At 32.9% G+C, this 15,500-nt stretch overlaps 2 protein-coding genes across 5 annotated transcripts in view; one reads left to right on the top strand and one right to left on the bottom strand.

Annotated features, from left to right (window-relative positions):
* Nucleotides 1-15,500, bottom strand: part of Cad87A (cadherin 87A) — a 271,251-nt gene that overhangs the window by 12,996 nt on the left and 242,755 nt on the right. For all 3 annotated transcript variants that reach the window (XM_087412529.1, XM_087412530.1, XM_087412531.1), the window contains 3 exons: nt 14,557-14,814; nt 5,150-5,284; nt 657-849 (listed from right to left, as the gene is read on the bottom strand). In XM_087412529.1, coding sequence (XP_087268655.1) covers nt 657-849; nt 5,150-5,284; nt 14,557-14,814 — 586 coding nt within the window. The remainder of the gene's footprint in view (nt 1-656; nt 850-5,149; nt 5,285-14,556; nt 14,815-15,500) is intronic.
* The window catches only part of Rpp21 (ribonuclease P protein subunit Rpp21), a 51,390-nt gene that overhangs the window by 14,002 nt on the left and 21,888 nt on the right, over nt 1-15,500 (top strand). The gene's annotated exons all lie outside the window — the stretch shown is intronic.

Here is a 15,500-nt window from a genome sequence, read left to right as displayed (position 1 = left end):
ATTGGAAAGTTAAGTCGATAAGTAGAGTAGGTAAGTCGATTATTTGGAAAATAATTTGTTGTGCTTTTTATATGTCAATAAATAACATATATCATACGTTAAAAAAGTTATAAAATTATAAAAGTAACATTAAATCTATTTTTTATTTCTCTAACACCTTTTTTATAAAAAAGAGGTAAACATATAACATGTGTATCCAATATGACTTAAATATCATAACTTTTTTTAACTTTCAAAGCACTTAAATAAATATTTGAAAACGCCTCATATTTTAAATTAATGTTTAAAAATGTTTTCCCTTAAGAATCTGAGCACCAGTTTTCAATTTTGGACTCAGCAAAAAATTACAAAAAAAGCGCAAAGCTTAGATAAGCCATATTAGGTGCGGTTACCTTATATTTGTCTAACATCTAAATTATTTTTACATTTTTTATAATATTGGGTCATTTAAAAAGTATCCGCGGTTTTTTTCATTCAAAAATTGAACAAAAAACCGCGGATACTTTTTAAATGACCTAATAAATTATCTTTGTTTAATTCACATATATACAATTGACCTTAATTTGATGAAAGTTCTTTAACTCGGATGGGAATACGAATTTGTATTTGTACAATCTTTGATTTAGATAAAAAGAGAAAGAAAATTGAATACTCACTAGTGACTAATTCATAGATCATCTTCCGCGGCATGCCTCTGTCGCCATCTCGGGCCTTTACGGTCATCACAAGGGTCCCGATAGGATCGTCTTCACGCACCACGCCTGTTAAGGAATCCAAGAATTCCGGCGGACTGTTCTGAATGTCCGCCACCTTGATCTCGACGCCGGTGGTACCATTGTTCAGGCCATCCTGCAGATAAAATTCGCACGATCAAGTTGATTGCGACTGTTCCTTTTTGAAGGATTCAGATTCACGCAAGTCAATCCGACACACCGCATTCACAACGTATAATCCAAATCTCCGTATTCTTATCTCTTAGAACAGACGATTGGATTGTTCATGTCCTGTACATTTCATTTCTTCAAAAAATTATGAACAGCAAATAATTAGTTATAGCTTTTTTTAAATACACAGTCTTATAAATACTTTCTAAAGATGTTAAAGTATATGTAAAATCACTTAACAATTTTTATATATTTGTTAAAGTAATAAAAATTAATCTGGGACACGGACCGTCCATTCCGAGACCGAAACGTTCAAAGGCAACAGATCAGTGGCTTATACAATTGTTTGTATTAATGATTAATATTTGCGCGCGTTCTAATGAGGAAAAAGTAAATCCTTCGAAATAAAAAGATATAAAATTTTTAACTAGACTTTTATCGCAATGGTTTATTTCGCACAGTGACAGTCGCTACAGTTGTAATTTACGCGTCCGTTCGTTTCGCCGCTGTAATTATGCGCACTATCGCGAACGAGACAGTCTTCTTGCATAGTAAAACGGACGGCACTTCGGTCGCTTCCGGAGAGAACGCGTAATTAAAATCAATCTCTACAGCTCTCGCACAGAAAGAGCTCGTTCGCTTTTCGCCGTTCACGAGCACACCAAGTGTCGCAACTAACCGCAATTATCTCTTTATCTCGCACACGTGAACGCGCGAGGATGACGTTCCGCGTTAAAGCGCGCACGACGTTGATTAATTAATCCTCCACGCCCCTCGAGAATCTCCAATTATTGAGAGAAAAATCCGACAACGTCCGCGATTTAGCTGTAAGAACATTTCGGTGATTTTTGATTCGACCAGCTTTTAATTCCAGACCGCCATTTATTGCAGGGGGTTGAATGACCGGGAGAATCTGTTCTCCAAGATCGTAAAATAATACTTTTCATTTGGATTACAAGCAAGGTTGCCACCTATCCGGTTTTCGGCTGGAGATTAGCTTTTTTATCAAATCTCCGTTGATACATGGAAAAAAAATCTCCGTTTAATCGCTCAAAATTTAATTTTATTTTTTAGTGTTTTTTTTTTAATGTACGCGTTGATTTTTTCCGGTTTTTGGAAAAATATGTTTCCAGGAAGCCGGAAAACCTTTCAAATATGAAAGTTTCAATTTCAGCAATTTCAGTATTACTGCACTGAAAGAAAAATATTCGATATTTATGACTATTATAATTACAAAATAATTACAATCAGGGAAGGTCCTATGGTTTATGGTTATAATGTTGTGTGTGTGTGTGTGTGTGTGTGTGTGTGTGTGTGTGTGTGTGTGGGGGTAATAATAATAATAATATATAATAGTTTTCTAAAACATGACAAAATTGTACTATAAATTATACTATCATTTCAAATATTAATATAATATTATACAATATTATAATTTCAAATATAAATTGTACTATAATTTCAAATATTAATATATATGGTATATATTAATATATATACAAATCAAATAATATTTATATATACATATCAAAATAAATTTTGGTATTTATATATTAATATATATACAAAAATATCAAAATATAAAAATAAATAAAATAGAAAATCGCAATTATAATAAATATAAGTATTTTTTTTCTATTTATGTGGTAGTAATAACAAAAAATATATTAAGAAAAAAAATTAAGATTTTCAAACAGTGTATGTGACTATGATTATAATAGTACAATTGACTTCGTATGGTTAAAACAATTATAAATATATAGTAGTTCCAAAAAATAACTACAAATATAATAAATACAATCATTTTTTTCTCGGTGCAGTTATATCTCCGACATGATAATTATAATAGGATCTCCAGCAGAAGAGCTGCGATTCTCAGTAGAACACTTGAAAGATAATCGTAATTATAATACAAGGCACGTTCGATAAGGATATTAAATTCAAACAGAAAATATAAGAAGAGATTTCTTGTCTACTGTTCAGTCACTATAGTCGCCGACGATTCATATATATATTTTTTTCTTTTATTATTTCCCTACGTGTCTGACGCAAAGATTGCGGTGCAACGCGTCGACGATGAGAGACGAGACTCGCATTTAACGCTAAATGTGCGATGAGAAAACGTGCCATTACATTGCTCGTGCGCTTTCGTACGGCGGGCAAATATTTACTGTTTTTCTTCAATTTCGCGTTATATTCCTCAGATATTGCGGCGAAAGGAAAATACCGCAAAATCGATGTATGGGTGGGAAAACCGCATCGATCATACGAGCACGTTCGCAATGTAAAATCTAAATGAGCTCAATGTTTGCCGCTTTGCGGCGCGGGATACGTTTTCGCGCATGAAAACGCATAGTAAATCCTGATTGCTTTTTAGTTGATACGGGGAGTCGGCGAGCTTAGACTTTTTCTATGTGTGTTTACGATGTATTTTAATGTATCGGAACGACGTCGATGGGAATCAAAGGATAACCGAGGTAACTGAGGTTTCCGATTTCCGGATACCAGGTCCATCGCCGTCTGCCTTTTATCTGTAAACCCTTTGAAGTCACGTAAATTCGATAGTGTTCTTCACGCTCACCGGGAACTCACGGAGTTCATTTTAAATAATACGAAGGCCTTTCTTCGTGGAAGAAAGCACTTCGATCCAATCGGCTTTAGAACATGTACCACATAAGTACGGAAAAAAGGAATTAAATTAAAGGAGAGTTACTTAATATGTAACAGATACAATTTATCAAAGTGGGACTACTGCAGCGCGAACAAAGCTACTGATTTAGAAATGTTGTTTAAACGTCATAGACGTAATTATCGAGAAACGTTCAACCGTTAATTAACGCTGCCGCGAGAATCGCTCGTTTCGGTTCTGAACGGGGATGGTTGGTGTTCAAGTCAAACTGGCCGACAACAGACACGCAAGTCCGCCCGACGCACGTCCGGTACGTCATTCTCGCATCCTCGTTAGTTCGCAAATTCTCTCGTATCCCGAATTCTCCCGCAATCTCGATGTTGCACATCTTGCAGGACCGTGCAAAGAGGAGTGCACAACATGCATTAGCGGGCCTCCTCCAGTGCTAAGGAATTCCAAAGTTTTATTTGTTGCAATAATTTAAAACCGAAAGTTCATTCTAATTGTTAAAATATTTAATGTATTTGAATCTCTCATATCTTATCGATTTTTATATCTTTACATTGGTCGAAAGAACATGGTGCTCATGTATGATTATTAACTCGATTTCTCTTATTCTTATTTATCTTTCTTATTCTGAGAACATTCATATGCATATTGTCTTTGCAATTAAATCTTATCGTGAGCCTTGCAATTCGTCGAATATTTGTTGCTTACCTTGTCTATATTAACATTACATAACTTAAATATATCACAGAAAAAATAGATTGGATGGTTCAGCAAAGCTATAGCAGGTTCAATATCTTATTAAGAAGATTTGATGATTTAACAAAGAAATTATATTTATAAATGTAATGTTATGACAGTATGTTAATTCAGCTAATTCTTTGCTACAATGAAAATTGCTAATGTAACAATAGAAAATTTATATCTTTTGCTGTATTAACAAATTTGTGCTGTGCTGTTATAACGATGATTACTTGCAACCGCTAATTTATTCTACTTTACTGCTTTAATATAGAAAACCGACTGTCCGTACATTGCGGATTTATTGAATCAGTGAAGTTTTCAGTTGTTTTAACAAATCTTTTTTTCCTTGATTTATTTTATTGTTTCTATTGTTTCTATCTAAATTAATTTCTATTTAATTTAATTTGCACATGCAAATAATATTCATTTACATTTCAATTATACTTCATAAAAGTAGAAAATAATTTAAATTAAATAAAATCTTTATATATAAAATTTAATGTGAAATTATAAATCGGTGATGCAATTTTTTTACCCAATCTGGCTTTTATATGTATTATATATCTATGTAATTTTCTATAACGGAGATGCATAATTGATAATTTGTGATCCGCTATAATTTTAATTATACTGTCTTGTTATATTTTTTAAACTCTTCAAAACTTTTTTAATACAAATTTTACGAACAGGTAGGAACCTATCTTTATTTTACACTAGGGCCCCAAAAATCCTTTGCACGTCTCTGATATTGGAGTTTATCTGATGTGTTTGCGAGAAACGGCATTTGGCTTTCCTTCGCGGTGTGCATAATTAGAATCAATCCACGAATTGAGAGAGAGTTGTGGGAAGAGGGAAGGAGGGGAGAGAGAGAGAGAGAGAGACTCACGCTCGCTCGCAGTAGTAGCTGATAGAAAGGCCTCTCCCGGTAGTCGAGGGGCTGCCGCAACACCAGGGCACCCACATACGTGTTCTGGCTCCTCTCGACGTTAACGATGCCAAACTTCTCGCAGGCATCCAGAAACTGCAACAAAAGTTGGTCATGAGGATGAGTTGTCGTGACAAGTACGGTTGATCGTATTCGTGATTTTAATGACGCGCAGAACCGCGCGCGCGGGATATCTCAGTATTCACGACTTTTAGCGTTAATTAATCGATTTATCACATTGAACATTCATTTAAGTTGGGATCATCATCTTGTTATTTCATTGGATCTCTTATGAATGTTTTATCGCTCTACACGAATGTTTTATCAAATTTATGCAGGGCTTTTTTAACCGGTATGTACACCGGTATGCCGCAAAAATTTTAGAGAAAGTAAAAAGAAGAAAAAAATATTTAAGTATGCAAGTAAAAAAGTAAGTGAGGCACGAAGTAAAAAAAATCTCTTAAAAATTGTGAAAAAATTATTTAAATTATATTGTGTTTAAATTATATTGAATTTATATATTCTGATTTTAATTAAAATGATATTGCTTCCATAAAATCACTTCTCTAGAAAATGAAAATATTAAAATAAAAAATCTAATAAAAAAGAATAAAAAAATCAATAAGAGTTTACGCGGTTATTGATAAACAAATTTCATCATTCATCTAAATTAATCCGTTAGATGTTTCAACCGATGTTTTCGATCCTTCTCAATGCAAAAAAAATATAATTAATTAATAACATATTGTAAATTATGAACTATAGTTGTATAAAATATACAGAATAGATGAGTCATCGTGTCACGAATTAAAACCTAATAACAAAGGTCAAAAATCATTCAATTGGATATTGTTTTGTTAGTATTAAAAAATCTCAAATGTTTCAAGTAGTCGAACTTAGGATAACTCCGACAAATATGCCGCGCTGGAATTTACGCCGCAGAAGTAAGAAAAAATAGAAGAAGTGAGGGTAATTTTCCCGCAACTACTTTGTTACATACCTTTAAGTTATATATTAGTATTGTGTTATGATTTCAGCTTCTTATTGTTAATATTAATAAAATTATTGTGAGTTGAATCGATTTGTCACTGTGTTAAGTGCCATCATAAATTATAATCTATTAGGTGTTGGAATTAATTCGTAGCGTTTTTTAATGAAAGAATGTTATTTATTTCACATGAGCATTAAAAAATACATTAATGAAAGTACTTCCCATCACTTGTAAAACGCTACGAATTAATTCCAATACCTAATACATAAAATAATTACTGTAGGACGTGCAAAAAACTTAATAGTTATTTCGTGATATGAGTGTAAAGGAATAGTAAAATATGTTGTATAACAAAATAAAAGTGCTTTGCTCTCGTATTCTTTAGTTTAGTTTGTTGTCTTATATATCCCACCTGTTTGGGACATATGGCATTTTTAAGAAGCGGGATTTATGCCCAAGGCATACAAAGTAGATTGATTTCAGTGCACTAAATACAATAAATGCATTACATAAAATATGTACTTCATGTCATAACACTTGTAATACATCTGGGAAGATTGTAATTATTATTTATTATACATATACATATTCATATATATATTTATCATTCTTTATTAAAACTTTATAATTGCATTTTATAAGTTATTGTGTCATTTTACGTCTTATTTATATGCATTATTTGTAAACTTTTTATGAGCCATATATACCCCGCCCTCCCCCTATGAGTAGCCATATATGCCACCCCTATAGGATTTTGCCTATACGGCAAAAATGCAAGGGTTCATTAAAAAAGTACATTTTTTAATACGAAATATAAATATTTCGGATTTCAAATATTTTTTTTATAATAATAGACAGTGCAAAGTTTTTACTGATATAATTCGTTTATTTTAAACATAGTAAATATTTAATAAATTAAGTTTTTGATAGGTACGGCGTTTATACCGGAGTTACCCTACTATCTATACATATTCTGTTTGCGAAATTTTTATATTTTTGTGTTCCTGTATGCAAATATTTGTTTTGTAAAATTGCGTTTTTTTTTCTTAAACAGTGAAAATCTAAAATTGATGTTCTCGAAGATACTTATCATAGTGGCTTATAAAGATATTCTAGATATGATATAAAGAAATAATACTTTATGTACTCGTATATCTTAGATTTCAAAAATTTCACCGTGGGGTATTAAAATACAACTATTTTGATCATCGATGGTGTAATTGTCGAAAATTAGAAAAATTGTTATCAATTGGAAAACAACCATTAAAAAAATGTCGACTATTTTTTCGTCATTTTTTTTGTTTCAATCGCCATATTTAATTTCCATGTGATCGAAATGAAATTTTGATGACGCCATCGTAAAGAGCGACCTTTAAAACCTTAGAATATCAAGTTTTGTTGAAATATTTCATGTTTTAGTGTGTTAAAAATTATCTTAAAATCAAGTAAAAAATTTTGTTCTGCGCGTTAATGGGTTAAATAATTTATAGGTAATCCGTATTAAGGAATTAATAATTTTTGTACACTATAATCGCTAATGATCACTTTGATCTTTGATCCAAGTTAAGATATTATACGACAATATCCAGAGTGACCAGTGTGTAGTGCCAGTCATTCTTAAAATAAAAAATAAAAATTTAAAAATTTTACTTTTTATTTCTGAATGTCGTGTTAGTGGCATCTGACAAAAGATCAGTGCTAAGCACCGAAGCATATGAATCTAATGTACCTCGAAAAATAAAAGCTCATTATTTAATATCAGAGTTATACAAAACTATAATTCAATTAACAATTACAAATTACAATGTAGATATAATTTTTAATTCAATTAGTAATTATACTTAATTATTAATTGCTGAAAACAATTAAATAAAGTAATTGCAAAAAGTTGTAAACAGATTACAATTATTTAATTATTAATTGTTAATTGATAAACTGTAATTGTAATTAGAATAAGAGCAATTAACGGGGCAATAATATGTATACACCTAGACATCTACATCAAAACGAGATCTAATTTTGCTAATTTTTTGTGGAAAAACGAATAGAGATAGAGAAGTTGGGTTTATTCTATTGTAAAGATTACTTTTCTCTATTGACCATTAAAATTTTATTAAAAAATAATATAAAATGGAGTCGCTATTCAAATTTTCGTACATTGTTGTTTGTTTTAAAACGAGGATTATAGTGACCATCGCTGTTCACACAAGACTCGTCTGAAAGCAAAATGGCATAAGTTTTATAAAATGGAAACATAGATCTTATACTTGACGAGACCGTTTTTTAAAATATTGCGTTTGAATAAAATGGCAGCTTAAAATGGCAGCATAAAATGATCAAAGTTAATATAACGATTTTTCATAAAAAATTTTGCTCGTTTTTGATTATGCAAAAAAAACTAAAAAGACCCTTTGTTTTAGCTGCGCGAATTTGAACTATTCTGTCGCAGGGTACGCCTACCTATTGTTTTCAACGCACTCGAATCTACTTGTCTATAATTTGTGTAACTCTAGTTTTCGCTGAATTAATTTATAACTCTACAAAAACGTTCTTAAGTTACTTGCCAACTCTGTAAATAATTATAATTATGAGTAATTGTGATTCCACAGCAAGAACAATTACATAACTCTTGAATTATTTTTATTAAATTATTAAATCAATTACATTTAAGTTGTGTGATCTCCAATCTTATTCAACTTACAATTTTGCCTAACATAATTGTGAAAGTAATCGTATGCAGTTACAATTATAACTGTAACTAATTAAATATAATTGCGACTCAACAATTATTTTAATTGCAAATATTTTAATGGCAATTATTTTAATTGCAATTACAGTATAATTATGTCCTTAACAATTACTTTAATTGCAATTACAGTACAATTGCAATTACAGCGTAATTGTAACTATATTGTAATTACAATCAAAGTAATTACAATTGTAATTAATTATAGTTATGAATCAATTATGCCCAATTCTGTTTAATGTGACAAAGGTTGACAAAACGCTGGCGTAGAACAGTTACAAGATTATAAAATTAAATTTGTTAAATCACGTGGAAAACTTGGAAATTGTTGACACAATTTTCACGTGCAAGACTCTTCAAAATAAATAAAAAAATATTAATACGAATCCAGAAATTACCGGAAACAAATTAAAAAAATAAAAATTCATTATAATCCGTGTGCATCGACAGAGAAAAAGAATGAGAAATGTCTGATAGATTAAAAGTAATTCATATCAAAATCAGATCAAAATCAGATCGAAAATAATAAACGCAAATGAGTGTGTCTCTAATTTATAATAAATTTGAATGGTTCAGTCAGCTATCGATTCTGCGGATCGTTAATGGAAAATTTCGCCGTTGATTTTGGTTTCGCGGATGATTCGCGCGCTGGTATTCTGAATCCTGTAAACATTAGTTACGCTTAATGACTGAACGCAATCGCACCATTCGGCCAGCGGCATCGCGATGCACGCATATAACGAAAAACGGGGGAGGCATTAAAGTTTGTCGCCGTAAAGCCAGGCCATTAGTTAAAAGGTTTTACGGTTTTATTGGTCGCACCTAACGGCTCCAACCGGGAATTTATCGAGCGGATATGACATAGGGGGTGGTGCGTTATACGTACTAATATTCCACCGCGCGCGTCTTTCCTGGGAGGGAGAGATGCAAGATAGAGAGCCAGTGCGAAGAGAGAAAGGGGATGAAACCAGGAGGCTGCAGGCAGATAATTTTAACGGGTCGTGTGATGATATACGAATTGAATCTCTCTTTTTTCCCCTCGCGAAAAAAAGCGTCTATGCGAAAGCGATACGTTGCGCTGTTTTTCCCGTCGACCGAATTTTCGGGGTGTTTCTTCGTGCCACTTTGTAAAATAAACGACGCGTATCGCATTACCGATTGCACGTTATATGATGGGAGCCTAAGCAGAAAGCGGTTTTCAACAGCAATTTTCCACGGTAACATGTTACAACTTTCCGTAAATACGATCCACGTACGTGACTTAAATTTTATAGACTTGTGCGAAGTGCGATAAAACAAAAACCTTATTACAAGGCGTACTATCGGACGCTTTATCTGAATTGAGTTTGTACTAAATAAAAATATACAAAAAAAGATTACACTTTCAGATATAGGTATGTGTAAGATAGGTTGTTAACGATACTTCCTTTCCGTTTCAAATCGATTAAAATGTAACGTAGCTTTATTCTAAAAGCAACATATATTCTGCTTAATTTTCGACTTTCACAGAAAAATTTCCGAATCCAATGCTATTACTTTTTAATTTAAAATAAGATCGATATAGAGACAATCATATTTATTGTTGAAAGAAGAATATGTTATTCTTAAATGAAAAAATCTTAAATCTAGAATAAAAATGATCAAGCACATCAATTTCGCGTCAAATACTATTATATATATAACGTCAGCATTACACGATTATAATATCGGATAAAGATTTATACTTTTGAGACTTTCACGGATGTTTTCTTCAAAAGTGCCAAAGGGTTTGCGGGTTATCGTCGTGTCGCAAAATTGCTAAAAGCATTAGCAATGGATCACGACATGGCGATAACCCGCAAATCCCTTAGGTAAAGATTTAAAATCTAAACGTAAGAATATATACAATTAAAGTTATATATGTTATTCCTGTTTCAAGATCATATGAATCAATCTTATTTAGTTCAATGGAGAACAATAGGAAATATTTATCTAATTTTAATAATATTTTATTTGGTAAAACTCTCTGCAGAAAAAGGGAGCACCCCCGCCGACGACCTTGACCTTGACATATGTTGTTCAAGGTCATCACCTGAGTAACCTTCAATAAGTTTTAGTCGTCGCTCGTTATTCGTTAAAAAATTATTGAAACAAAGTTTGAAAAAATAATTTTTAATTTTATTTCTGCTATATATAATATTAGAAACTATCCTGCACCCTTTCTTGCTTATGTAATGACTTTCCACGTAAAGCAACTTCCACACCTCCTCCCCTGCTTTGGAACATTTTCACATGAAGCAACTTTCGAAGTCTTGTTGGAGATCACTCAGGGTTACGATTTTGAAAATCGCTTCGCGTGGAAGTTGTGCGCCCCCAAGTAGAGAGGCAGGTGGGGTTGTTTCGTGTTAAAAAAAAAACCTCTAACCTAACTCTAACCAAACCCATTTTTTGGTGCGAGATGGCCCTCATTTCGTGGAAGGTTGTAAATCTAGTAGAACTTTGCTTCTTGAATGTACAACTTTTCATGCGAAAGTAAAAAATGGGTTGGATTAGAGTTAGGTTTTTTAACACAAAATGACATGGATTTATAACCTTCCATGAAATGAGAGCTACCTCACATCAAAAAATAGGTTTGGTTAGAGTTAGGTTAGAGGTTTTTTTTTGTTGTATTAATTTATTGTTATTACAAATATAATTAATCTATAATCGCTAATTTTATTCTACCTCTACAACTTTACTATTTTAACATAGAAAACTGACTGTCTGTATATTACGGCTGTAGATTTGCTAAATCAGTGAAATTTTTAGTTGTTTTAAAAAAATATTTTTTCTCATGTAAAAAACTTTTTCTATCGATCGCCATAAAGCAGAAATTTACTTGCATTCTTCAGAATATTTTAGAACTTATTAGATGTAGTTTTCATTGTTTTTATAAAAATGTAGTAGGATTAATTGATTTAATCCTATTATATATGTTTCATATTTGACAATATGGCAAATATAAAAGTTAAATACAAAGATCAAATATAAAGGGAAAGAAAAGGGAAGATAACGTGATGCATGTATTCCAAAATGGAAAGATGAAGTATTTAAATCAAGAAAACCAACCGTCTTAAATCAGGAAAGACAATCCCAAATTTTAACTTTTCGTTCTACTTTATGACGCGTTTCAAATTTTATTTCAAATTAAGGATATGATTATGAATTGTCCTTTTTTTAAGTGTGAAAATAATAAGTGTGAAATAAAATAAGTGAAATAATAAGAAATGAAATATAATTTTCAGCTAACGTGTGCAAAATTTTATGATTTTCTATTCCAAAATGCAGATATTATTCATAAAATACATACAGTAGAAAAGTCGAATTAAAAAAAAAAATAAAATGTAATCTCATGATGACAATTTGATGCAATTTTTGTTGTGATCTCATGTGACATTATGCATTAAATGTTATTAATTATTTGTACATATAATAATATAATATTGTTCATGTATTTCATTAACAGTTATAAAAAATGTTTATCTATTAAAATTTAATTACAACAATTGAATGAATTTTTTATGGCGTCCCTCTTTTCCTCTGTAAACAATTGGTTAACTTAAACGCATGTTTGCATTTCTAATCATTAGTGGGACAAGTATCTCGTTTGCACATACCAAAAATAAACCCAATTACATCGCCGCGCCGGTTAAGTTGGCGAAGAAATTGGAATTCAAATTCTACGCGGCGGTAATAAAATTTCCGCTTACGCATCGGAACGATTATTAAATTTGCGAACGCGCTTTGCTGTACGAGCGCTCGTGCGAAATAGGCCACGCGTTTTCCGCAGGGGTTAACGTCGGGCTCCACAACGATGATTGCGAAAGTCCGACACCGACTACGAGAACTGGCTGCCATACGCCTCCGTCGTCGACGAGTCCTCAGCTCCCTCGGGCGTGCTGCTCGACGTTGCGAGACGAGGCGAGACGAGGCGAGGCGAGTCCGGCGCATTCCCTCATTCCCTTTCGCTCTTCCTCTGAGTTTATTACAGGATACGGGAGTGGATAACTTAATGGAAAACTGCGAATTACAAAGCGCCTCGGCGCCGATATTCCACCTCGCGTCTCTCTTCGCCTCGCTTCGTCTCGCAGGCAAGGGGAACACTTCATCCGAGCTCTCTTCATTTACGTGAAACACCGGCACTTGTACATCTTTTATCCCCCGTGCAACCAACTGTATCTCAACGATAGCGGCCGTTGCAGCTATAGCTTGGTCTTGATACTGCTGTTCGCGTCGCATCGTAAAGGAGACCGAAACTACGACCGACGACGATTCTTAATAAATCCTTTGAGCGAAAAACAACTCTCTCTTTTATAGTCTGTTTATTATCTGTTTTCTCTCGTACGACTGTCAGACGCGATAACAAAAACGAATTTAGAAGAGACCTTTTTTTTTTCATTTCTTTTTTTATTCTCCTAATCTCTTTTTTCCACACCGTCTTTTTCCAGATACTCTCTGTATATATATTTTGCGACAGAATAAATAATTTAATCGATGTCGATTGAAAATCGATAGAGAGGCAGAATGTTCAAATAAATAAATTTACAGTACCTATGTGGTAGTTATGAAATAAACTGCAGCTCAGGATTTGTGGACTTTACTCCTTACTGAGAAAAATTTCTAGTTGAAAATTGATAGTAGATTCTAACTATACCAATTAGAATTCTAATCGAGATAATCAGATGTTCGATGAAAACTAGAATTTTGATCAGAATCTACTAATTCGTTCATTTTCAATGTAAAATCTTTCTCAATGTTGAAATAGAAAGCAATACATTAAGGTAATCAACTCCTTTGTAAGAAAGAAAACTTTTAACAAATAAACATTTTTTTTATAATTGTTTATGAAACACATAAACAATATTACCTATATTATTATATTTGTAAATAACTAATGACACTTAATGTATAACATGAGAGTACAATAAAAATTAGATCAAGTTATGAAATCACATATTATTTTTTAAAATTGTACATTTCTATTGTATAATATTTTATAAATACATTCAATATCTAGAGTTTTAAATTAAAAACTCATGTTAGTTGAAAATAGTATAATATATTTCACACTTATTATTTATACACTTAAAAAAGGGACAATTTATAATCATGTCCTTAATTTGGGATGAAATTTAGAATGCGTTGTAAAGTGGTATGAAGAGTTAAAATTTAAAACTGTCCCTCCTGATTTGGGGACGGTTAGCCACTTTAACATACACAGCATAATACAGCAATATTAACAAGAAAATTGTTGTATGAATCCATGTGGGAGCTGTCAAACTGCATTACGCCTTTACTCGATCACCGGTTCGGAAGAAGAAAAGTAAGAAAAGATCTCGCGTTTTTTGTTGGAAAGTGCGCTTCGTAAAGATATTAAGTCAAGAGAGATAAGGAGATAGAAAGAAAGCATGTTGTTCTCTACGTAATTCTATCAACGACGGATTTTCCAAGACGGTGGATCAGAAGGGTACGACTCGTCGGTTGAAATTTTCCTCCACGGGAGAAAATCCCACGTGGGAAAAGGCGACAAGAAATTCGATCGTCGGGTGAGACCAGATAAAAATATCTTTCACGGGACATTACCGCGCGCGCTAACGCGTATTAATGACTCACCTGTGGCTGCGGGACGCACGTTAGATCTATAATGTCGCCCAGCAGGTCAGGGTCCACGACCCTGATGCCCGGAAGTATGGTGGAGCCGACCGGGGTGTCCTCCTCGGCGACCGCCTCATATGGCACACCCAGGAAGTGCGGCGGATTATCATTCTCATCCAGTACAATCACGTAAGCGTCCACACCGACGATGTTCGGCTGCTGTCCCGCGGGTACCTCGTCCTCCAGAGTCACACGAAAACGTATTGTATCGTTTTCCTGGAAAAGAGAAACCGTCGGACGCTCGTAAAATGTTGCAAAATCGAGCTCAAAGCTTTGACTTTGGGAATTATACTGTAAACTTTATATAAAGAGGGTTTAGATTTAACTTATAAGAAGGCTGACGCTTAGTGTTCTTAGTTCTAAGTTTAAGATCGTTAATATTTTTGTCCTTAAGCGTGCGAAAGCGTCGTCCAATTTATGCGTTTAAATGAAATATTCAGAGCAAGAGAGCGAGCTAATTTTATAATTCGAGGATAAAATTGTACTTAAAGAGGGTCTTACAAATTATGGATTTAATTCAATTTTCGCCTAAACTCTAACACTTGCCACACTAATTTCAATCATACGCCTTGGAAAGATCAAATTCAAGAGAGATCGTACAAAATCATACATTATCGATCACTAAGATCAATTAAAGAAAAAAACTTTCTATCCTTCACAAGAAAAAAATTCAAAAGACAATAATAATATATTACTCTATAATAGTTGCTTTATACAGATTCTCAGATAATTCTCACTTGTGACATCATAATTCAGTTGAATGCTTGTTCCTTTTGCATTCTAGTAAGTGAGATTTAACTGAGTTTTTATTTATAATCTGCACAAGATCGTGTGCTTTAGTGAGTCTCGTAAACTCACTTTAGTGAGGTTGTGAACTCGTGTTGTTATGTGATAACTTTTTA

The sequence above is a fragment of the Acromyrmex echinatior genome, chromosome 13, assembly GCF_024713525.1.
Source record: "Acromyrmex echinatior isolate Ae372 chromosome 13, ASM2471352v2, whole genome shotgun sequence".
Lineage (NCBI taxonomy): Eukaryota > Metazoa > Arthropoda > Insecta > Hymenoptera > Formicidae > Acromyrmex > Acromyrmex echinatior.
This window is presented reverse-complemented; position numbering and strand designations above follow the sequence as displayed.